Raw genomic sequence first — 24,837 nt, forward strand, 5'->3', positions numbered from 1 at the left:
ACAGGAATAAACTGATTATATCAAATGGACATTGTAAATATTACAAAGAACCATTTGAAGGAAGGTTAATCCTTTGTGGAATTAACATAAAACCAGATATTAACATAATAGATAAGCTAAAAAGAAGAGGTGTTAGTTTTTTGTTTGAACAAATTTGAAATCGCTGTCTTTTTCTTTATTACAGAAGTTCATGATTTGTTAATGTGCACTGTAAATCTAAATTAGAGGACAGACGTGGCAGAGACACCAGTACTTACATAGCCCTTTTCAACAAAACGAACTCATGGAACACATTTATTTATTTATTTATTTATTTATTTATTTATTTTTGAGACAGAGTTTCACTTTGTCACCCTGGGTAGAGTGCTATGGCATCATAGCTCACAGCAACCTCAAACTCCTGGGTTCTAGTGATCCTCTTGCTTCAGCCTCCTGAATAGCTGGGACTACAGGTGCGCACCACAATGCTGGGCTGTTTTTAGAGACAGGGTCTCACTCTTGCTTAGGCTGGTCTCAAACTCCTGAGCTCAAGCAATCCACCCGCCTTGACCTCCCAGACTTGCTAGGATTACAGGTGTGAGCTGCTGCACCCAGCCTCATGGAATACATCTTAAGAAATGTTAATTTATATTGAATGTGTAGTAATGTTTTTTTAGGAAAAAAATTACTCAGATTGTCAAAAATAAAACATTATTTAAATGATATTTTTAAGAATATATATATATACTTTTTTTTTCTTTTTTTGAGGCAAGAGTCTCACTACATCACCCTCCGTAGAGTGCTATGGCATCACCGCTCACAGCAACCTCAAACTCTTGGGCTTAAGCCATTCTTTTGCCTCAGCCTCCCAAGTAGCTGGGACTACAGTGCCCACCACAACGCCTGGCTATTTTTGTTGTTGTTGTTGTTGTCATTATTATTTGGCAGGCCTGGGCAGGGTTTGAACCCGCCAACCCCAGTGTATGTGGCTGGCGCCCTAGCCACTGAGCTACAGGTGCTGAGCCAAGAATATATTTTTTTAAATGGTTCTAACCTTTAGAAAAATAATTTGGGGGGCAGCACCTGTGGCTCAGTGAGTAGGGCGCCGGCCCCATATGCCAAGGGTGGCGGGTTCAAACCCAGCCCCGGCCAAACTGCAACCAAAAAATAGCCGGGCGTTGTGGCGGGTGCCTATAGTCCCAGCTACTCGGGAGGCTGAGGCAGGAGAATCGCCTAAGCCCAGGAGTTGGAGGTTGCTGTGAGCTGTGTGATGCCATGGCACTCAGTATACTGAGGGCAATAAAGTGAAACTCTGTCTCTACAAAAAAAAAAAAAAAAGGGAATACTAACAAGACATCCTTACCCTTTGTGAATATCCAAATGGACAGAGAATTTTTAATTAGTTGAGATCAATATAGGAGTTGTAATACTCACTGCTGCTGTATTTCCTGCGTGTTAAATTATTAAGCCCAACACTACAACCATGTATGTGTGTATCCCATGTGTTCTAGTTTTCTCTTTTTAAAGAATTCCCTTTGTTTTTTTCCTTTCTAGGAAGTAGATTATGAAGAAATGAAGAATCTTGACTTCAGTATTATTGTCACTAATAAAGCAGCTTTTCACAAATCCATTAAGAATAAATACAAGCCTACATCCATTCCCATCAAAGTGAAAGTGAAAGATGTGAAGGAAGGCATTCGTTTTAGAAGCAGCACAATCTCGGTCCACGCTAGTGAGAGCACGGATCGATCAAGCCGAGGCCAAGTCATCGGAAAATTTGAACCTTTTGATGAAGACACTAGACAACCAGTGCGCGTAAAGTGAGAGATCCTTATGAGTACATTTCGTCGTTGTAAATTATTTTACAAATCGTAATTAAATTTGAACACTTCATTCTTTCACACTGCAGCATGATAGTCCCACAAAGGTCTGTAGATTAAATTTCCTGAAGTTGTGCCTGTTAAACTGAGAGACCAGGAGGAATTTTCACCAGAAAGGCTTTTCCTCAGCCATCTGGGAATGAGAATGAAGCTGGGTTACTTGCAGAAATAGTTCTGGCTAGAAAAAGCTAAAACACAACTCAGGAAAGCTCAGAAAGTAACTTGATAAAAATCTGTCTCAGTTCTTTATTGGAGGATAAGAATGTAGCAGATAACATTTATAACGAATTTTACTTCACTCAAGGTTATTCAGAGCAATTCAGTAGAATCTCCATAGTTGACTACTTCCCTACATTGACCACAACCTTAAGTTGAAATAATTTTCATAGACCGGACACATACCACCCGTGTGAATCAATACAGTGGGCCTCGTTCCTTACATTGACCACCTCCATATGTTGGCCAGTTTGTCACAGTCCCATGGGTGGTCAACTTATAGAGGTTCTACTACAGTTGCGAGATGTAGTTTAATATGGGGAAACCAGTTTTGTTTACATATGAATCTTGGGATTTAATCTTCATAAATCTTGCTGTTTGTTTCAGAGATCAACGAACCTTTATAATGTTTATTTTGATCACAGAGATCTTCACTCAGAATGTATTGAGAGCCAGCCAGAGGCTGTCACGGTGCTAGAAAGGACTAGAGTGGCCACCTGTATAGTGACACCTTAGATTTACATGAAATTTTTTAATTTTTGAAGTAAATTTACATCTTAGATCTCAGAACCAAGCCTGCTGTCTAGAGGCAGAAATACTAAGAGGTTCAGGTATATAGAGAAGAACCTCCGTAAGTTGACCACCCAAGGGACTCCAGCAGACTGGTCAACATACGGAGGTGGTCAACAGATGGAGCTAGGCCTGCTGTATTCACAAATATACTTGGTGTATGTCAGATCTGTGAAAATTAGGTCAACTTAAGGAGGTAGTCATCTATGAAAGTTCTGTAATTAGGATTTTTTTAAATAGTACTATAAATAAATATTGCTGTAAATTACCACTCATTCCTGTATGCCTGAACAACCACTTAATAAAAAATAAATTATTTATTGATCTGATTGATCCAAGGTACTCACATATTCGGTTTTATTTCTATTTTTATATGCTAATCTCAATGGTATTATACATATTTCTGAAAACATAAAATGAATATTCTCTTTGACTTCCCAGAATTGGGTCTTTCCACATTAATTCTCCTTGCTTTGAGGAAGGAAGCCCCAAAATCATTTTATCAGCCTTGTGTTCACTTTTAAGCAATTTTACCTAAAAGAAAGTTTTTGCTCCTAATAATAATATCCTAGAATTTTTGGATTTTTAAAGTTGATATCTGTAAATGTTCTAGTTTACCAGTATTTGTTTCTAATAAACAATGGACTTTAAGACTGTATATCTCCACCAGTCCTTGTTGTGTAACTAATTTACTCCCCAAAATTTGACTCTGAATTTAAGGGAGACTAGATCAAAGATGTAAGTAAGACTTAGAGGGCAGAGAGTCATCACCCTGGATTATGCGTCATATATTACAGGAATAAGGAAGGTTCTGAGTAAGTGTGATATGCAGTAAAAAGAAAACCTTTCAGGATAAATATTTTTAATTTTCAAGAAATTAAAAACATTCAGAACACAGGCTTATAACAAGAATGTATGTAATGGGAAGAAAATTAATTTCAAAGAGTTGTAGATGTTAGGGATTCCCAATTATCCAGAAATCAAAATTAATTTTAAGTTTGTTTTGTAACAGATATGCAAAACTGGAAGATATAGACAACTGGGTCTATGTGGATTCAGTCACGTCTGAAATTAAACTTGCAAAAACTCCTGATTTTGAATCAAGATATGTCAAAAATGGTACCTACAGTGTAAAGATTTTAGCTATATCAGAAGGTAAGTTATTTAATAGATATTTGTCTTGTAGATTATTTTCCAAATCAGAAAACTTTGTTTTGATCATATATAAAAACGTAACCTCTAGTGGATAAACCCTCACATTTATACGTATTTAATGAATTAAAAGATACTATTTGGTCTAAATAGGAAACATTTCTAGGATAGAAAATATTTTAAGTGGTTATTACCTTTTTCATACTAAATTTGCAAGAGAGTCAAAACGATATTTGTTTCAGCAATAGGATGAGAGTACACATATATTTTCTTTCCTATTTTTAAGATTATCCAAGAAGAACCATCACTGGAACTGTCAGAATCTCTGTTGAAGACATCAATGACAACTGTCCTACACTCGTGGACCCTGTGCAGAATGTCTGTAATGACTTACAGTATGTGAACGTTACCGCAGAGGACCTGGACGGATTCCCAAACAGCGAGCCCTTCCGCTTCTCCATCATTGACAAACCACCTGGAATGGCAGAAAAATGGAAAATAGTACGCCAAGAAAGTAAGCGAAACCACCGGACTACATTAAAAGCTAAATATTAAGGCAGGATATCTATAATATTTATAATGCAGGTTGTGTTTTCTTCTCATAAATTGTATTTCCAATACAATTGTTAAAGGAGTTAATAAAAGCAGCTTCTGCTCCTATAGACGCACATATCTTTTATAGTATTGTTAGTATCTTTTATATGCCTATGGAAAAAGAGAAAAATAACCTAAATCTAAAAGTAGCTGGGTGTTCTCCAAATAGCTCTTGAAGTAATTTCATCTCATAAGGGGAGGTGTAGCAAACCTTTCTAAGCACAACAATCATAATACCTTCTAAAAATCTTTAAGTGTGGTAACAATAGTTCCATTTAAAATAACACTGAGTGCTGACTATGTGCCGGGCCCTCTGCTAGCCCTCCCTATATATTGTTGTATTTAGTCCTTACTTCATAACATTATTCCATGATCACAGCTGGGGAAACCTTGGCTTGACAAGAGGTAAATAACTTGCTCAAGTCACAAAGCTAGAACATGAGAAAGATCCTTCATCTGTCTGATTTCCCCCCCAGGCCAGTGGACTTGGCCCTCTGTCCCTACCTTGGACATGAGGACATACAGATCGTATGATGTGTTGATGTGAATTACAGGTGTCCTCCTGAGTGGTTTGAAATATAGGAAAGTCTATCCAGAAAACTATTTTGTTTTAAAGAGATTTAGTATGTTATTTTAACCAAATATTTAAAATACTTTCAAGAGGCTTTAAATAATGTCTGATCCTATTTACAAATTAAACACCTTTAACATTTCAAACTGCGTTTAAAGATTTAGCATGTTTGGTTTCCTTCTTATGTATTTCAGTGATCTGAATTAATAAGTAAAACTTCCCTATGACCCCTTCTACTCTGAAATTCAAAAAAAGTCTTAAAAATTTTATAAAGTGGGTATGTAGGAGAGAAAGTGTGTTGAAAATTGTGACCAATTAGTGAAAAGTTTATTGACATTCACTGTGATCTTCTTTCAGCTTTTCTGTAGGTTTTTTTTTGTTTGTTTTAGATTTTACATATATAAAGTTAGAAACAAAAAGGAAGGGACCAGATCAGAGGTGGGAAACGCAGCCTTTAGGTTCTTAAGTGTGGCCTTTTAACTGAATCCAAATTTTAGAGAATAAATCCTAAAGATTTGTTTTTAAATGTGTTTTGTTTTGTTTTTGGAGACAGAGTCTCTCCTTTGCCCAGGCTAACATGCCATGGCATCAGCCTAGCTCACGGCAAGTTCAGACTCCTGGGTTCAAGCAATCCTCCTGCCTCAGCTTTCTGAGTAGCTGGGACTACAGGCGCCCTCACAACACTGGGCTAATCATTGTATTTTTAGCAGAGATGGGGTATCTCTCTTGCTCATGCTGATCTCAAACTCCTGAACTCAAGGAGTTTCAGTTTCCCAAAATGTTAAGATTATAGGCATGAGCCACTGCATCCAGCCTTTTTAAATGTTTCTAAAATAAGTGATGATACCACTGCACTCTAGTGTCAGGATGACAGAGTGAGACCCTGTCACAAAGAATAAAAGAAGAAAAAAAGAAATGGCAAACTATTCTATGATGATATTATTTAACTCACCCCTTGTCCCTCACTGTATTGCCGGTAAATAGGACATTTGGTAGGCCGCACACATTTATTACTATTAATCATGAAAGTAAGGGGTCCAAATCTCAGCCTTTACTATTTAAGCTGCAGATTCAGAATAGGATCTGTGGACAAATTTTAACAAGCACACAGTGTGAAATCATTGAGAAGGAAGAGTAGGTCTTATAACTGAAGCTAAATGTTATCAGCAGTTAAAGGACATTTCTGTAATTGCGTTTTGCCCCTTCCTTAATAATCATTCAAATCTTTTTTTTTTTTTTTTGAGACAGTCTGACTCTGTCTGTCTGGGTAGAGTGCTGTGACATCCTAGCTCACAGCAACCTCCTAGGTTCAAGCCATCCTCTTGCCCCTGCCTCCTCAGCAGCTGGGACTACAGGCACCTGCCACAACACCTGGGGTGTTGCTTTTGCTCAGGCTGGTCGCAACCTCCTGAGCTCAGCAATCTCCTCACCTCAGCCTCCCTGAGTGTTAGGATTACAGGCATGAGCCACCATGCCTGGCCACTCACTCAAATTTTTATTTCTTTCTGCCTCCTGCCATTATAGGTACCAGTGTGCTGCTGCAGCAAAGCCAGCAAAAGCTTGGGAGAAGTGAAATTCAGTTCTTGATTTCGGATAATCAGGGCTTCAGTTGCCCTGAGAAGCAGATCCTGACGCTCACAGTGTGTGAGTGTCTGGACGGCAGCGGCTGCGTGGAAGCTTTGCACAACTCCTATGTGGGCCTGGGACCCGCAGCAATTGCGCTCATGATCTTGGCCCTTCTGCTCTTGCTACGTAAGTCTTTTCAAAGTCATTCTTTAGCTCTTTTAGTACTTTGAGTGTGCTACAAGTGATTTATTACTATGATAGCCATTGGTTTCATCACCATTATTCTTTAATCACACTAGAACGCTTTTGAGGGTGAATAGGGCCACAATAATTAATTGATTGATCCAGTTCACCAAAGCTTATCGTTAAGACCCTCAGAATTTTGCTAGATAAGTATGGATCATTTTCTGATTTGAATGACTGAGGTCAGGCGTGCTCTTTAGCTAACCTTTGCATTAAACTTGTTGGTGTCCCCATTTTGATGGGCTCTGTGAGGGCAGCATATTGTCCGTTCTCTTCGCTGTTTTATTTCTGGTACCCAGAACAGAGCTTTGCACACAGCAGGCTCTTGGAAAAGATTTGTCATACAAATTTGGATTATGAATACAAGTTATTTTACAAACCCAGCTTATTCCAATCAATCCTTCCTTGCTTTGCACAAATTGTCAGAGCTGCTGCCCTGGTACCCAGCAATCATCAGAGCCTCTGAGCACATCTCTGGTCCTCCAGCATGACAAGATATTCTTTTTTTTTTTGTAGACACAGAGTCTCACTTTATGGCCCTCGGTAGAGTGCCGTGGCATCACACAGCTCACAGCAACCTCCAACTCCTGGGCTTAAGCGATTCTCCTGCCTCAGCCTCCTGAGTAGCTGGGACTACAGGCGCCCGCCTCAACGCCCGGCTATTTTTTGGTTGCAGTTTGGCCGGGGCCGGGTTTGAACCCGCCACCCTCGGTATATGGGGCCGGCGCCTTACCGACTGAGCCACAGGTGCCGTCCTGACAAGATATTCTTTTTTTTTTTTTTTCCTGTAGAGACAGAGTCTCACTGTACCGCCCTCGGGTAGAGTGCCGTGACATCACACGGCTCACAACAACCTCTAACTCTTGGGCTTACGCGATTCTCTTGCCTCAGCCTCCCAAGCAGCTGGGACTATAGGCGCGGCCACCCACCCGGCTACCACACCCCGCTATCTGACAAGATATTTTTTTTTTTTTTTAGAGAATTTTTTTTTTTTTTTTGTAGAGACAGTCTCACTTTACTGCCCTCGGTAGAGTGCCGTGGCATCACACGGCTCACAGCAACCTCCAGCTCTTGGGCTTATGTGATTCTCTTGCCTCAGCCTCCTGAGCAGCTGGGACTACAGGCGCCCGCCACAACGCCCGGCTACTTTTTGGTTGCAGTTTGGCCGGGGCCGGGTTTGAACCCACCACCCTCGGTATATAGGGCCGGCGCCCTACTCACTGAGCCACAGGCGCCGCCCACTGACAAGATATTCTTAACCAGTCTTGTCTGACCTCCAAAGACTCAGGTTTCCTTTCATGAGAGAGCAAGGGACTGTAATCTGTGATCACGTGGAAAACCACTCCACTTGACCTCTGAACTTGGGCAGAAGAGCCTATGAGGGTCGTTAGTAGATATTCAGTTGAATACATCGCACTTAACAATTTGCTGTGTGCTCCTTGATCTCCATTGTATGGGGAGAGGTGTAGACATAATGGTCAGTGACTCGTCCTAGCTTTTCAAGTTTGTAGGTAATACTAAAGCCCGGACTATACCTTTTACCTAGGGATTCCTCCCACTGCCTTCCCATCTCAGCTTCCCTGGAGTCTAATGTGGCACTTGACACATAACAAATACTTCATTGATATTGGTTGAATCTGTTGAAATTTTTGAATTGCTGTTGGCTGATTTCAATCATTGTATCTATCACAGTAGCTCTAGTTACCATGCTGTCAACTATTTTACACACAAAAAATCTAGGTGATGGTCAGTTCATCATTGGAAGCTGCCAAATGGGAGTGACAGGTAGGAGTGCAGACGTGCTCTTTCTTTTTTTTTTTTTTGAGACAGAGTCTCAAGCTGTCGCTCTGGGTAGAGTGCTGTGGCGTCAGAGCTCACAGCAACCTCCAACTCTTGGGCTTAAGCAGTTCTCTTGCCTCAGCCTCCCAGTAGCTGGGACTACAGGTACCTGCCACAACACCCAGTTATTTTTTGGTTACAGTTGTCGTTGTTTAACAGGCCTGGGCCAGGTTCGAACCCACTGGCCTCCATGTATGTGGCCAGTGCCCTGCCAACTGAGCTATACGCGCTACCTAGAAAATACTTAGTTTATTCAAAAGTTAACTAGGACCTCAGAGAGCCGTTCCTTGTGCAAAATTTTACTCTGGGGTGAAGTATGAGAGCAGCTTCAGTATTCTAGAAATTTGAATATATTAAGATTCACAGGAGCTTTTGATCTTTTTAATATTACATTTATTTTGTGGACAATAAATTTTTTAAAACATAGACAGTAGTTTTTTTTTTAAAAGTAATTGGGGGCGGCGCCTGTGGCTCAAAGGAGTAGGGCACCAGCCCCATATACCGGAGGTGGTGGGTTCAAACCTGGCCCCGGCCAAAAACTGCAAAAAAAAAAAGTAATTGGTACTAGTATTTTGGATACTACCTAATCCAGTCTTGGTATTCTTTTTTTTTTTTTTGGTATTTTACTTCAGATAACCTCTTTGTGATAAGAGGGCCTTCAAATCTGCATGACTCTCTCATCCTGCCTTCAGGCTTTAGTGTAACTCACCCAAAGCAAACTTGATAAGGTTGTATCAGGATGAAGGTGCAGTGGCTCATGCCTGTAATCTTAGCATTTGGGGAGGCTGATGCAGGAGGATTGCTTTTGAGGTCAGAAATTCAAGACCAGCTGAGCAACATAGTGAGACCCTTGTCTCTAAAAAATAAACCAAGTTAAGTGGATGTGGTGGTGTGTGCCTCTAGTCCCAGGTCCTCAGGAGGCTGAGGTCAGAGGATCACTTAAGCCCAGAACTTTGAGGTTGCTGTGCGCTATGATGATGCCATTATACTCTAGCCTGGGCAACAAAGCAAGACCATGTTTCAAAAAAAGAAAAATAGGGCTGTAAAAATAAATGAAGACAACTCCAGGGAACTCTATGCAAATTCCAAACTTGGGCAAAATAAATTTGGAAATATGTTGGGATTAACCTTCTCTGCACACAACCTTGTGTCTGTACAGTTGTGCCACTCTTACTGCTGATGTGCCATTGTGGAGAGGGCGCCAAAGGCTTCACCGCCATACCAGGCACGGTGGAGATGCTGCATCCTTGGAATAATGAAGGGGCACCGCCTGAAGACAAGGTCCGGTCATCAGACGTCAACATAACTCGTCTTTTTGTTGGATTGTTTAGGTGCTTTGGGAAGTGTTTCTAGTATTCCTGCTCCTGAGTGAGTGAAGTGGTCCTTATGAATTTCACTCACATGGCTTGGTTAAACAAAAGGGTTCAAATGACAACATGTTCTGTGTTGGTTGAGATGGTTGATGGTTTTACCATCCCGTGATATGTCAGAGAGATGAGCATGTAGGGGATTAGGATAGAGGTGTTTGTCCCAGTATTAAGGGGGAGAGACTTCCATAGCCAGGATCTGCTCCGTTTCCATTCCCTCCGTACGTAGGCTTGGCGGAGGTGAGCCCACAACCCCTATGACACTTTCAAAATGTTGCAAAATCCTTTTTCTCATCTACTTAAGAGCCAATTCCCTTTGCCTATCTAGTGCGTCTTCACATTGGAACTCGTCACCCTCTACCATGAGCACCCTTTCTTATAGGATCTGATTGAGGGTCAAGTGGTCATTTGCCCAACAACAGTGTAAATGTGAACACGGGCAGTCCAGGATCACAAGCCAATTCCTCCTGCCTTCCTGTTTCTCCTCCACAGATGAGTTCCATTCCTACACCACCTTCACGTTCCAGACATTCCTGTTCTCCCCCCATTCCAGCCAACAGAGGACAGTGAAGAACAGCTCTTTGACGCACTTCCCAGAAGTTGCATTCACCATTTCTACTTAACTCACATTGACCCCACCTTGGTCGGGTGGCTATACCTAGTAGGCTTAGAAATATAGTCTTTATTTTGGGAAGCCACATATCTAGCTAAAGAGAAAATTACAAGTTCTCTAACCATAGTAGAAGAAAGGATCAAAAACTCTAACAATGTTTTTCAACCTTTTTTATCTCATGGCGCCCTTGAACCTATAGTTAAACTTCTGTGGCACACTTAAATTATGTTGATCAAAAAAAAAAAAGGTTAAAAAAAGAATATACTTACTGTGCTTACAACTTCTTTCAAAAATAATTTAATTAATGATCTTTAGAAGTTTTTCTGGTACACCTAAGATCCTCTACGGCAGCCCAGTATGCCTTGGCACACCAGTTGAAAATCACTACTCTAGAGGAAGGTTTAAATGTCACTGGTGCCGGTAGCGTAAATGAGGTGAGGCTATATGTGAATGTTTGGGCTTTGTTTCCTGTTTGGGTCTTAATCATCTATGATACTAGAAGGTAGAAGAAGGGAGATCTTCATAAGAAACAAATACATAGGTCAATAAAAAGGTTTTTAGGTACACAAAAATTAAGAAACGTAAAATCCATGCAGACAGATTAAATGAAGCCCTCCCAGCAACATCGATAAGCCCAGCAAGCTGACTGTGTTTCTTGGAAATGAAATAGTGGATCATAACACAGTCTGTTTCACAACTTTTGTCGTGACCTACATAGAAGTTATTCCACCTGCCAGGAACAGTGGCTCACACCTATAATCCTAGTGGCCAGGAAGGCAGAGGTAGGAGGATCATTTGAGGGCAGGAGTTCAAGACCCGTGTGGGCAATGTAGCAAAAATAGTACTAAAAAAAAAAAAAAAAACTAGCCAGGTGTGGTGGCACATATCTGTAGGCCCAGCTACTCAAAAGGCAGGAAGATTGCTTGAGCCTTGGAGTGTGAGGTTACGGTGAGCTGCACCACTACACTCCAGCTTCAGCAACAGAGCGAAGTTATTCAACCTACCATATTTTTTCTAATTGGCCTCTGGAACTGGCTTGTCCCTATCTGTGCCCACTTAGCTCAGGTTGTGCTGCTGACTGTACCGACCCTCCATTCTTCTGACTCAGTTCCCAACCGCTTTTGCTCTGATAGGTGGTGCTGCCGCTTTTGGGAGTGGATCAAGTGGACAGTCTCGCAGTAAGAAACGGAATTGGAGGTACAGTCAAGGAAGCCACTGTGAAAGGAAGCAGCTCTGCGTCCTTTACCAAAGGGCATCACGAGATGTCTGAGGCGGAGGGACGATGGGAAGAGCACAGAAGCCTTCTCTCCGGGGGAGCTACCCAGGTTACAGGGGCAGCTGGAGCTGTCCTAGGTGCTGAAACTGTGAGGACCACGAGAGTCTCGGGGGCTTCCAGAGACATGACCGGAGCTCAAACGGCTGCTGTGGCCCTGAACGAGGAATTCTTAAGAAGTTATTTCACTGATGTAAGGAGTGCTTTGGGGAAATGGGGGGGAGCATTTACATATTAATGGGGTATCAGGGTAATCATTGCCTGGGATCTAAATAGGACTCAGGGGGGTTTGTTTGTTTCTTTTGGGGGGTTTTAAGGGAATGCTTATAGGCAATAAGGGAAGAGAAATGGGACCCATTGCATCAGTCAGTGTAGCTAAATTACCCTGTGATAACAAAGGACCTCACAGTCTTAGTTCTTACAAAGGCTTATTCCTCGCTTACATTTGTGTTTTTGTCAATTAGCTCCACTCTGCCCTGAGCTCCATGCTGTTTTCATTCCAAGATGTACAAGAAGAGAGCAGATTGTACCTGGTTTGCTGCTTTCCTTGTGGCCCAGGGAAAAGAACAGGCAAAACCAGGCAGTGGCCCTCAAAGCCTTGACTTTTGTACACTCATCCATTGAGCAAAGCAAGTTCTGTGCCCAGGACAGATGTCAAGGGGTCAGAAAGTTCCATCCCTCTGCAGAAGCAGCCTGGTAGGGATAATAAGACCAGTAGGGAGGGGCAGAGAATACATGACCTAAAAAACACAGTCCACAAAGTCCATTTGAATTTCACCTTCTGTGTGAAAGTACTTGGCTTTGCTATAAGAGGGTTCACAAAAAAAAAAAAGTGGTGAGAAAACTTATAGAAAAGATGATGAGACGCAGCAAGGAAGCTGATGCCTGGAATTAGGAGTAAGAAGCAGGACTGCAAATAAAAGTGTGTTACATGGAAACACCACGCATTTCAGAACAAGGATTATTACCAGAAATAACCAGGGATATTTCATAACAGAGAATAGGTCAGTTTATCAGGAGGCCTGACACCCCCAAACATGTCAGTACCTGACAACAGAAACTTGAAGCAAAAACTGGTAGAAAGGAAAGAGAAATAGATAAATTCGTAATTGTGTTGGAGGGTGCATCCTCTTCTGTAAGTACCTGAAAGAATGGGCAGACAGAGTCAGTAAGGAGACCGGAAACGTAACGACACCATCAACCGACTGGCTCTGACTGGATTGATAAAACGCTGCAACAAAAGCAGAATCCACATTCGTTTCAATATAGACTCTATCCTAGGAGTCTGTAAAATAAGTGTAAATAAATGTAAAAGAATTGAAGTCATATAGTAAACTTCAATGACAAAAAATTAAAACAACAACAAAAGCAAAATATACCCAAATATTTGTAAATCACACATTTCTAAATAACCTATGGATAAAAAAATAACATAAATTAGAAAACATTTTGAGCTAACTGAAAATTAAATTACACTTTATCAAAATTTTGGTGGTACCGCTAAAGCTGAAGCAATACTTTGAGGAAAATTTATGGCAATTGATTATATTAGAAGGTCACAAATCAGTGACCTAAGGTTGCCCCCAAATGTTACAAAAAGAAGAGCAAATTAAAGTCAAAGCAAGCAGAAATAAGGTAATCATGAATTTTAGAGCAGAAATCAATGAAGCATTAATTGATTAATAATGAAATTACTAAGAATTAATTAAAAAGGGAAAGAGCAAAATTTGTTTAAAGAGATCAATACAATGGGCTGGGCACAGTGGCTCACGCCTGTAATGCTCCACTCTGGGAGGCCAAGGCGGAGGATCCCTTGAGCTCAGGAGTTTGAGACCAGCTTGAGCAAGAGTGAGATTCTGTCTATTCTAAAAATAGAAAAATTAGCTGGGCATGGTGGCAGGTGCCTGTAGTCCCAGCTGCTTGGGATGCTGAGGCAAGACGATTTCTTGAACCCAGGAGTTTGAGGTTGCTGTGAGCCATGATGCCATGAGCACTCTACCAGGGTGACAGAGTAAGACTCTGTCTCAAAAAAAAGAGAGCAATAAAATGGATAAACATCTTAGCCAGATGAATTGGAATATAAAGAATATAGACACAAATTATGGATATAAGAAATGAGATAAAGAACATTACTACCAATCCTACAGGCAGTGAAGATAATGTAAGAAAAAAAGAGAAAGGAAAGAACGGATAGTTGGAGGGAGGGAGAGGAAAGAGAGGGACAGGACCCGGGACCTTTCCTGCGAATAAATTCCCTGGGTTCCCATGAGGAGGGAGGGAGGGGCTTCCGTTGACAAAGGTAATAATACTTGTGTCCCCTAGTTCTAAATTTGCAGATCACTGCAGTGCGTTCGCACTCTCTGCTCTTTTCCGTCCTCTTGCATCCCATCCTCTCTGACCCAGGGATTATGGTTAGTGTCAAGGAAAACCGGTTCTCATTCTTTCCTGTCTTCCTGCTAAGCTTGATTCTAGTATGCTGTTTGTTTTATTTTGATGGTTTCCTCCTTGCTCCGATGCTGCTCACGTCCGTCATGGTTATGTGTGTATGTACTAAATCTAGATTTGGAAACAGTTTCAAAGTTATCAGAAAATTTGTGAGAATAATAGAAATTTTGAATTCCTGCCTGCTCTTCACCCAGACGGCCTGATCATTAACGTTTTGTCACATTCGCTATTTGCTTTTCCATTTTCTCACCCCCCTCACCATATACACCCGTTCTCTTATATTACTAACTGTACTGTTAAATTCAAAAATTTGACATTGACACAGTCTATATTTCAGTTTAACCAACTGTCATGATAACGTCTTTTATAGCAATTATTTTTCTTGTTCAGCATCCAGCATTCCATCATTGCATTTAGCTGTCATGACAACTTAGCCTCCTTCTTTTTTTCTTTTTTTCTTGAGACAAAATCTCACTTTGTCACCCCCGGTAGAGGGCTGTAGTGTCATAGCTCACAGCAACCTCAAACTCTTGAGCTCAAGCGATCTTCCCTCAGCCTCCCAAGTAGCTGGGACCACAGCACCCACTACAGTGCCTGTCTGTTTTTAGAGATGGGGTCTCTCTCTGGCTCAGGCTGGTCTCCAACTCTTGAGCTCAAGCAGTCCACCTGCCTTGGCCTCCCAGAGTGCTAGGATTACAGATGTGAGCCCACCGCACCTGGCCTACCTTAGCCTCATTTATTTATTTATTTATTTATTTTTGAGACAAAGCCTCAACCTCCCAAGTAGCTGGGACTACAGGCACCTGCCACAACGCCCGACTATTTTTTGGTTGTACTTGTCATTGTTGTTTAATAGGCCCAGGCTGGATTTGAACATGCCAGCTCTGGTGTATGTGTCTGGCACCCTAGCTGCTTGAGCTACTGGCGCTGAGCCCTTAGCCTCCTTCAATCTGAAATAATCTACCTTCCATTGTTTTTCATATTAATTTTTTTTAAGAATGCAAGTCAGACTCTGTCAATTCTGCACAATCTTTGTAGAAGTTGGCTTCATCTGTGTGACTTTCATAATGGGGGGAGAGAGAAAAGATCTCCTGGGGGAGGCATTAGACTGGCCTATGGTGTCCTCTCCTTGAGGGGCACAACAGGTCCTAGAGAAAGAAAGAATTCAGGCTGGTCATATTGTGGGATGGTTCTCAATTTGTTTTTCTTGATGTTTTCTTGTAATTAGATTTAGGTTATACATTTTGAATCAGAATATAAAGTCTTTTTTTTTTTTTTTTTTGCAATTTTTGGCAGGGGCTGGGTTTGAACCTGCCACCTCGGGCATATTGGGCCGGTGCCCTACTCCTTTGAGCCACAGGTGCCACCCATAAAGTCTTATTTTTAACTGGATTGGTGTTGCTAATTACTTGTCTTTTTATTTTCGTTTTAGAAAGCAGCCTCTTACACTGAGGAGGATGAGATTCACATGGCCAAAGATTGCCTTCTGGTCTATTCTCAGGAAGAAACCGACTCTCTCCGTGGTTCCATCGGCTGCTGCAGTTTTATTGAAGGGGAGCTAGATGACTTCTTCTTAGATGATTTGGGACTGAAATTCAAGACACTAGCTGAAGTTTGCTTGGGTCAAAAAATAGATACAGATATGGAAATTGAGCAGAGGCAAAAACCTGTCACAGAAACAGGTGTGAACACAGCATCACGTTCACTCTATGAGCAAACTGTGGTTGATTCGGGGAATACTTACTCCTCTGGCGGTAGCTTTCAGGTTCCAGCATCTTTGCATGAAGCAAATGGGGAGAAAATAACTCAGGAAATAGTCGCTGAAAAATTTGTGTCTTCTAAGCAGACTCAAAAGGTAGCTACACCTCTTCCTGATCCATTGGCTTCTAGTAATATTATAGTAACAGAAACTTCCTATGCCACAGGCTCCACCGTGCCACCAAGCACTGTGATCCTGGGTCCCAGACAGCCACAGAGCCTAATAGTGACAGAGAGGGTGTACGCGCCAGCCTCTGCTTTGGTAGATCAGCATTATGCTAATGAAGGCAAAGTCGTAGTCACAGAAAGAGTAATACAGCCTAACGGGGGCTTACCTAATCCTCTGGAAGGCTCCCAGCACCTGCAAGATGCACAGTACATCATGGTGAGGGAGAGAGAGAGGGTCCTTGCCCCCAGCTCGGGTGTGCAGCCCACTCTGGCCGTGCCCAATATAGCAGTAGGACAGAATGTGACAGTGACGGAGAGAGTGCTAGCTCCTGCTTCCACTCTGCAATCCAGTTACCAAATTCCTGTAGACGATTCTGTGAAGGTCCAACAGACCCTGGTTTCTAGAACTGTAGCCCCTGACCCTCTGCCAAATTTTGGTTTAGAGGAACTTGGTCATTCTAATTCGACTGTAACTACATCTTCCACCAGAGTCACCAGGCACAGCACAGTACAGCATTCTTTCCTAGACAGCACCCAGCCACAAACTGACCCAGAGTTGAACTAGCAGGGACTGATTGCATGTTTTCAGTATGCCTGGCTTTTCATGAGTCTTCACAGACATGCAGAGACACACACACAGCTTAAAATTGTTCTCGGTCACTGATCTACAAAGGGCTACCCTGTCTCTGCTCCCACGAATGTGTTTCAGAGATGCTTGATGATTTACTAAGGACGCAAGGATGAGGCTGTCTCTTAGGCGCCTTTTAGTGATTTATGCACACGAAAGTCACAAAACAAAATAGAGAATGAATCTGGCTAATGAGAATATAACCAAATTAGCACAGTAACCAGTTCACCAGCCATCCGGTGGAGAACCCAGGAAACTGATTGGGTCTCTCTGCACATTAACATTTAAACACCAATGTTGTATACTCTATACTTGACAAGTTATTTATCCAAAGATGCATGTGCAATCTGGGTTTCCAGTTTTGTTGATTCTCCTTAACACTGGAACCTTTGTAACCTGTGTGAGGTTAAGTTTTGGAATGCTGACACGGTGAAAACACACATCTGTGTTTCTGTGCACATAGCTGCATGTGTGTACACGCACATGCCTATTCTTTATGGTCTTAAAATAGCATAATACCTCCTCATTTCAATGGTCGTGAAAATTTTGCACACTTCAAATTCAGTCGCATAATCCAGGAAAACATTCATAATTATAAAATAATTGTATTTTTTATAATAATATGCCATGAATAAACCAACTCAGAATCCATTATCTTCTAAATGGCTACAATTTAGTGCACCTATATTAACCAACTGCATTCTTTACCTGTAGTAGGAATCAGACCTACTTCACTGCTATAGACCCTCAGTGCCTTACAATAAGTATTTGGTGAAGTAAACCGAATTGCACAAACTGTTCTTTTATCTACAGTTGCCAAAAATATCCAAAGACCCCTCTAATTCTGTAATTCTATGTGTAGAACTGATTGTATTCTGATGTCTCCAAGTCACTGACTGGCTCACATAACTAGTAAATATTATAAAAACCTCAAAAGATTGACCTGATTTTGCACAACACCCTTACCTTTCCTTTATAGAAATTTTTTTTTTTTTGCAAGTTATTTGGGTGGTGTAGCTCCTCAAAAGATTGTATTTCACTGCTCCTAGAAATAATGTTTCAAGATAATATGTGCATATCAGTAATAATTTTTATGAATGTTTCCCACAACACAATAGTTTTCATAATTTTTAAAGACAGTTGTCTGGGCTCTTAAGATATTTTGCTGGGGAAATGAAACTTTCAAATTTTACTTTTGTAGAGTTGGTTTTTTTAAAATACTGTTGACTTGAATTATGTGGTGGAAGGTTTTTGTCTCCCACTAACTGTATAGATAAGGGCAAATATTTTTAGATGTCCTAAGTCTGTAGCTAAGATGGAAGTCTTTTCTATGATTTAGAAATTTTTACTCTGTTTAGTAATAGCTGTGGAGTTTTTTTTTCCCTTTTCCTTATAGACTGCATCATATTTTGCCAAGTATACAACTACTGTGTGAAAATGTAAATATGACATGCGTACTCAAACAAAACTTGGTCTTAAGTGTCCTCCTTGGGTAGCTTTGAAAACCTAACCTATCCCTTGTATATAACATGATCACATTTTCTAAATGGTTTTCTTTATTCCTAAAGAAGTGATTTGTATTGGTTTTTACATTTGGTTCTTGGGAGATTATATTTGTATGTCTTTCATCATACAATATTTAAATAAAAAGACTGCCTTTAGAGTGACCTTTTCCACGTATCTTTTTATTGCTCTTATTCTATAAAGAATAGAGATAGCTTGGTTGTTAGAGGAGAGAGTACCTACCACACTGGCAGGTGTTTTTTGGACTTTGTTATTTAATTAGATCTGCTTACAGCATTGCACAGCCAGCTCCCAATAAAAAAGTATCTGTTGTACTTTTCAAATTAAGCTAGGTACCCTGCACGGATTGAAGGTCTCTCTGCTCAAAAAAGTCACCTACAGAAGTCTGTTGGCTTTGGCTGGGGAAACCTCACATGTCTGACCCAAAGAGATGAAATCATTCTACCAATGCTAGAGAGGCTGTTTTAATTGCTTATCATAGTTTATAAGGGAAGAGATCAGAGTTGCTGCTGTAAAAGAAGAAACAAAGAAAATGTTTTTCTTCTACCCTTGTAGTTTCTCGCGGGGGCTCTGTAACAGAGTAGAAGATAAAAACAAACATGTACATCTCACACATGCAGGAAACTCTAGGATGAATAACTCAAAAGGGCGGTTAGAACTTGGGTTTAAAATGAAATGATTCACCAAATGAGGCAGCCCTGGAACTTGAGGGTTTCAAGGCTGCTGTCTGCGTCCTAAAATGTTGGGGTTTCGGGCAGCTGTCTGTGATTCTTGGAACACTCTTGGTCGAAAAATGACCAAGCATCTTAAAGTTAAGGCACAGGTAAAACAAAATTTATTAGGGAAAGGAAAGGTTTACAGAGTTGAGAAAGTTTACAATACACTGGTCATAGAAACAAACAGACCTCCATTGCCAAGGTAAGCAGGCAAAGAGGCAAAGGTTATGGGGGAGGGTGTTCTCTTTTATACCAGCTCCGTCAGGCCTGCCTCAAGATTTAAAAGTCGCCCTGGAATCAGAGCCTTACTGCGCATGCAGACCTTCCATGAGCCTCTCTGAAAACCCTTGGGACGGTGTGGACCACAGGGCAGATTAAGGCTAATGACATGCTAATTAGGCTTAAGGCTGTTATAGGTCACCTTCAAGACTCTACTGTACCTGTTGCTAGGCTAGAGAGTCTTCAACATCCTTTTGCAGTTGGTAGGCTAAGTTCTGATTGGTAGATTCTTAGGACAGTTGCTCCTCTGCAGGTGTGAGCCATCACTAGGGATAAAACTAATGTGAGTGATACCAAGATGGAGGCCTGGGGCCTCTGGTTGTCCTCAGGAGAGCTAACTCCTAACAAAACCAGAAAAAGTTCAGAGAACTGTTCTGCAACCTGGGCAGGTAGTATTTATAGACAGAAAATAGAAGTGAGGTACTGGATCAGCTTGGTTACAGCTCAGCCTTGCCTAACTTAGACATGGTCCAATCAGTTAGTGACCTGTGATTGCTGAGACTCACCTGCTGTGATTAGCTGAGACTCTGCTATTTGTTACAGATATATTCCTGAATTAGGCTTTCAGTTCATTTACTTACCAAGCTAAGTTGCAGTTAATTGCAGAGGGAGTCAAGCTACAAAGGCAGCCTCAGGCCAAATTTAGCTTAACGATATACCAGCCTCAGCTAAAACAAAAGAAAACCAATTTGAGGCTTCTGGGCTGAAAAAGCAAATCATGGGAAGAGGACTAGAAAACTATGGTAAGCAGAGATAAAATTGGCTATGCAGATTTAAGCTACTATCTTCCGCCTTGTGGTTTATAGTCGTCTCACTAGTACAGAAAAGGAGACCATCTTACAAGTGAACATTTCCTTTATAAATGTAAATGTGCTTTACAAAAGGGAAGCTTACATTCTGTCCTCAGAACGCTCTTGTCTGCTTTTTCTCAAAAAGATGAACTGAAAACAATCTTTATGCTACAGAGGCATATTTGGAGGTCTTTAATCCATTTTGATTTGATTTCTATATATGGTGAGGAGGGATCTAATTTTATTCTTCTTGGTGTGCATAGAGATTGTCCTTTCACCAATGTATGTTTTGGGCACCTTCTTCAAAAATGAGTTCCCTATAAATAACTGGATTTATTCCTGAGCTCCCTACTCTGTTCCTTTGATCTATACATCTTGTTTTATGCCAGTACCATGCTGTTTGGGTTATGACAGCTCTGAAGTATAATTTGAAGTCAGGTGATCTGATTCCTCCAGTTTTGTTCTTTTTGCTTGGGATGGCTTTGGCTATTCTGTTGGGATTCTGTATAAATTTTTGGATTACTTAGAAAAATGTTATTATTGAATAAGCATTAAATTAGAATGTAACAAACGCATCACAAGCAGCCTATAAAGAAATTTCAAAAACAGAAAAAATTATCACCTTTTTATATAGTCAGCCAGGATGTATGTGTTCACAAGATAAATGATAACTTGTCTTCACGTAAGGTGGCCATTGTGTGGATCAAATGCCTTTATCCAAAGACTAATAAAACCTATGACGGGTAGGTCGTGACAGCTTGGAGCCAGGCACCGTGGAGATGGGGAGATAGGAGTGCTACCTTCTTCAATGTTTACATTTTAAAGACATGGTCCCAGGTCCCTGGAAAGACTTTCCTGGCTAGAAAGCTGGAAAAGGCTCCCTTAGCTTTTAAAAAATTTGTATCTCAAAGGGACAGAGGAAGCATTAACAATTACAAGTTTTATTTTATTTTATTTATTTTTTTTTTTTGGTGCTGGGTTTGAACCCACCAGCTCCGGCATATGGGACCGGCACCCTACTCCTTAAGCCACAGGTGCCGCCCCAATTACAAGTTTTAAAGTAAATGCTGAATGCAAGAGAAAAAGGGGAGGAAAGTCTCCTTCCCTTTCTATACCAAGAGAAACTTCAACTTTTTAAAGATTTTTTTCTTTCTCTTTTTCTTTTTTTGATTTACACTTACTTTTACATTCCAGGGCTATGTTCTATGGGGCAAGTGTCTACAAATTGGATAGCAAAATAGAAAACACTTCTATCATTGTGGAGAGGTTTTCAGGTCTTCATAGCTGTAATACTTACAATATACATCTTTAATTTATCATAGTCCACCTTCAAATATTCTACTAGAGGCCAAAAGTTACCATACATAGGGAAAATGGGAAATTATAGCTAAGTGTACCTTTATTACAAAATGTCCATTACAAAATTTTACAAAATATTTACAAAGTGTTCATTACGAAATTTTACAAAATATCCATTACAAAATTTTACAAAATATTTGCAAAATATTCTCTACCTGTTGGCCACGTCTTTCTACACACGCCTGAAGTCTTCTCTCCCACTCATGGCAAACACGTTCCAAGATATCTGGTGTTATGCAATTTTTCCTATGTATGGAGACCTTTGGAACACCCCGTACTTCACAAACCATCACATGAACCTCGAGCTTTCCTTTGGTGGGTCCTGCTGAGCCATTTGGTCGATTTCTTCACATCCATGCACTATGAAGAAACTTGCAAAGGTTGTCTCCTGTCCCCTCTCCACCCATCCTGGCCTGCCCACTACTGTAATGTGTTATTGCCACAGATATTCTGAAACATACAGTGTTAAGCCTATGCGTAGGTGGAAATGGACTTGTATCGTTCTGTAGATTACAAAACCCACCAACCCATGAGCCAAGTGGAGGAAACAAGATTCAGAATATGTTCCTCTGTTAAAAATTCAGATAAGACGTGGGCTGGATGTTTTCCATTTGCCTGTTTGGATTCACTTTCCAGCCTTCTCCCCCTGCTCTGAGACCATAAGGCATCTTTATGAACGCTTCGATGGGCATTGCTGCTTCTAGTCAGGTTTGGCCAGTGAGGAGCATTGGCTGGAGATTGCTGAGAAAGAGAAAAAAAGTGGTCTGGGTGTTTCTTCTCCGGCCTCCCTCTCTGCCAGCACCTGGGGTGGGGGGGGGTACCTTTCTCTACAGAACCGCTCCTGCTCCGAGTTCCAGGACCTACTCACCTTGCTTTTGAGGCCTGTTATCGACCGTCACCCGCCTCAATCAGCCTCTTCATAACCAAGGGCCTGACTGCCCTGGGAGGTTTCCCTCACCTGCCTTACTTTTTGTAAATAATCTGATCAATTCTCCTTGCTTCTGCAATCTGAACACTGCTTTCCCTGAGTCCCTCTCTGACACAGCAGTCATCAGCTGAGTGATGACTCATTTCTTTTTTTTTTTTTTGGCATATAGCAAAGTTCTTTATTCCAAGTTTTAGTTTTATACTCTTCCAGTCAGTACACACCTAATCCATTATCTATTAGCTGAATTTTAACTTGAAAGGAAATATTTATCATATCAATGCAACCACTTGTGTAGTAAATCCCTTCCTCTAAACAGTGACTAGTTTTCCAAGCAGGGCACAAAGACGAAAGCAGCCATAGAGGAACAGAGTTAATAGAAGAATATCTTCAAGCATTCACTCAGTTTACTGAGTATGAAGTAACGACTGTGTCTTTCCCTCAGGGCAGAGCACCTATAGACCTCTGACAGTATGTTGTTAACATATGTCAACCCTCTGGCCCGTATCTCTGAGGAAGGGCGGCATGCCCTTGGATCTCAGGCTTCACGGGGTGATGACTCATTTCTAAAGTCATTAGAACCCCCTTTATAAATTCTAAAGGCATTAGTGCGCTGGGGCATTGCAGACTGGGTGGCTTAAACTACAGAAATTTGTTTCACAGTTCTGGAATCCAGAAGTCTCAGACTGAGGCCCCTCGTCTTGGCTTGCGGGTGGGTATCCTCTGCCTGCGTCTACGGGGGCCGTCCCTCTGTTCCTGTCTCTGTCCTAATCTCCTCTTCTTAGAACGACACCAGCATACTGAGCCCTAATGACCCATTTTTAACTTACTTACCTCTGTAAAGGCCTATCTCTAAGTACAGTCCCAGCCAGAGATACAGGGCTTTAGGATTATAAAATGTGATTTCTGGGGGGAGACAAAACTAAGCCCATACATTTACTAAACAAACAAACAACCTTAGGTTGAAAAGCTATCCTATTTTTTTTTTTCATGGAAGTCCTGAATTTTTTTTATCCCAACAATTTGGTTATTTGTAGAAATTTCTTGTCCTGATGATAAAATTTAAACTTGAGTTGAAATTATCCTGAATGTAGAGACCATAGAATATCTAGTGAGCCTTTAGAGACACTCTAAGAGTAATGAAAGCAAACACACACTTAGCTACCTAGTTCCTAAAGTCATAGACTTGAAGCATCGTTGGCAGCAGCAAACACTCCCAGCTCAATGGCAATGGCCCTGGGCTTCAGGCAGCTTTTCAATTTCTTCAGGGGCTCTGGAAGCACACTCTCCACAAATGACTCCTCAGCTTAATGCTCCCCTCCTTTGGAACTCATTCTAAGGATTAATTTTTTTTCCTACTTGCTTCTGAGCCTCCTGTGTATAGCATGGTGACCTTTCCTGGTTTTCTTTTGTATTCTAAATTTAAATCAATACAAATTATTCTTTCTCTATCTCCTCTTTTGGTTTTAAAAAAAATGATATCAAGGACTATAGAAATAAATTATGTTGGTATTTTTCTTTTCTTTCTTTTTTTTTTATTTTATTTATTTATTTTTATTTATTTTTTTATTTTTTTATTGTCGGGGATTCATTGAGGGTACAATAAGCCAGGTTACACTGATTGCAATTATTAGGTAAAGTCCCTCTTGCAATCATGTCTTGCCCCCATAAAGTGTGACACACACCAAGACCCCACCCCCCTCCCTCTGTCCCTCTTTCTGCTTCCCCCCCCATAACCTTAATTGTCATTAATTGTCCTCATATAAAAATTGAGTACATAGGATTCATGCTTCTCCATTCTTGTGATGCTTTACTAAGAATAATGTCTTCCACTTCCATCCAGGTTAATACGAAGGATGTAAAGTCTCCATTTTTTTTTTTATTATTAAATCATAATTGTATACATTGATATGATCATGGGGCATCATACACTCGCTTCATAAACCATTTGACACATTTTTATCACAGTGGTTAACATAGCCTTTCCGGCGTTATCTCAGTTACTGTGCCAAAACATTTACATTCTACATTTACCAAGTTTCGCAAATACCCCTGTAATATGCACCACAGGTGTGATCCCACCGATCCCCCTCCCTCTACCCACCCTCCCTCTTTCCCACTTCCCCCTATTGTTAAGTTGTAGCTGGGTTATAGTTTTCATGTGAGAGTCCCAAATTAGTTTCATAGTAGGGCTGTGTACATTGGGTACTTTTTCTTCCATTCTTGGGATACTTTACTAAGAAGAATATGTTCCAGCTCCATCCATGTAAACATGAAAGAGGTAAAGTCTCCATCTTTCTTTAAGGCTGCATAGTATTCCATGGTATACATATACCACAATTTATTAATCCATTCGTGGATCGATGGGCACTTGGGCTTTT

At 40.9% G+C, this 24,837-nt stretch overlaps 1 protein-coding gene and 1 non-coding gene across 2 annotated transcripts in view; both read left to right on the top strand.

The window, feature by feature from the left end:
- DSG2 (desmoglein 2) overlaps positions 1-18,522 on the top strand; it is a 48,168-nt gene extending 29,646 nt beyond the window's left edge. The window contains exons 10-16 of the mRNA XM_053571668.1: positions 1,534-1,799; positions 3,658-3,800; positions 4,084-4,311; positions 6,487-6,714; positions 9,770-9,891; positions 11,724-12,056; positions 15,741-18,522. Coding sequence (XP_053427643.1) covers positions 1,534-1,799; positions 3,658-3,800; positions 4,084-4,311; positions 6,487-6,714; positions 9,770-9,891; positions 11,724-12,056; positions 15,741-16,799 — 2,379 coding nt within the window. The 3' untranslated portion in view covers positions 16,800-18,522. The remainder of the gene's footprint in view (positions 1-1,533; positions 1,800-3,657; positions 3,801-4,083; positions 4,312-6,486; positions 6,715-9,769; positions 9,892-11,723; positions 12,057-15,740) is intronic.
- LOC128572195 (small nucleolar RNA SNORA64/SNORA10 family) lies at positions 15,318-15,455 on the top strand. The gene has a single exon (XR_008376103.1). It is a non-coding gene; the product is annotated as a small nucleolar RNA SNORA64/SNORA10 family (small nucleolar RNA).
- Positions 18,523-24,837: the final 6,315 nt, after the last annotated feature.

Source organism: Nycticebus coucang, chromosome 19 (genome assembly GCF_027406575.1).
Source record: "Nycticebus coucang isolate mNycCou1 chromosome 19, mNycCou1.pri, whole genome shotgun sequence".
Classification (NCBI taxonomy): domain Eukaryota; kingdom Metazoa; phylum Chordata; class Mammalia; order Primates; family Lorisidae; genus Nycticebus; species Nycticebus coucang.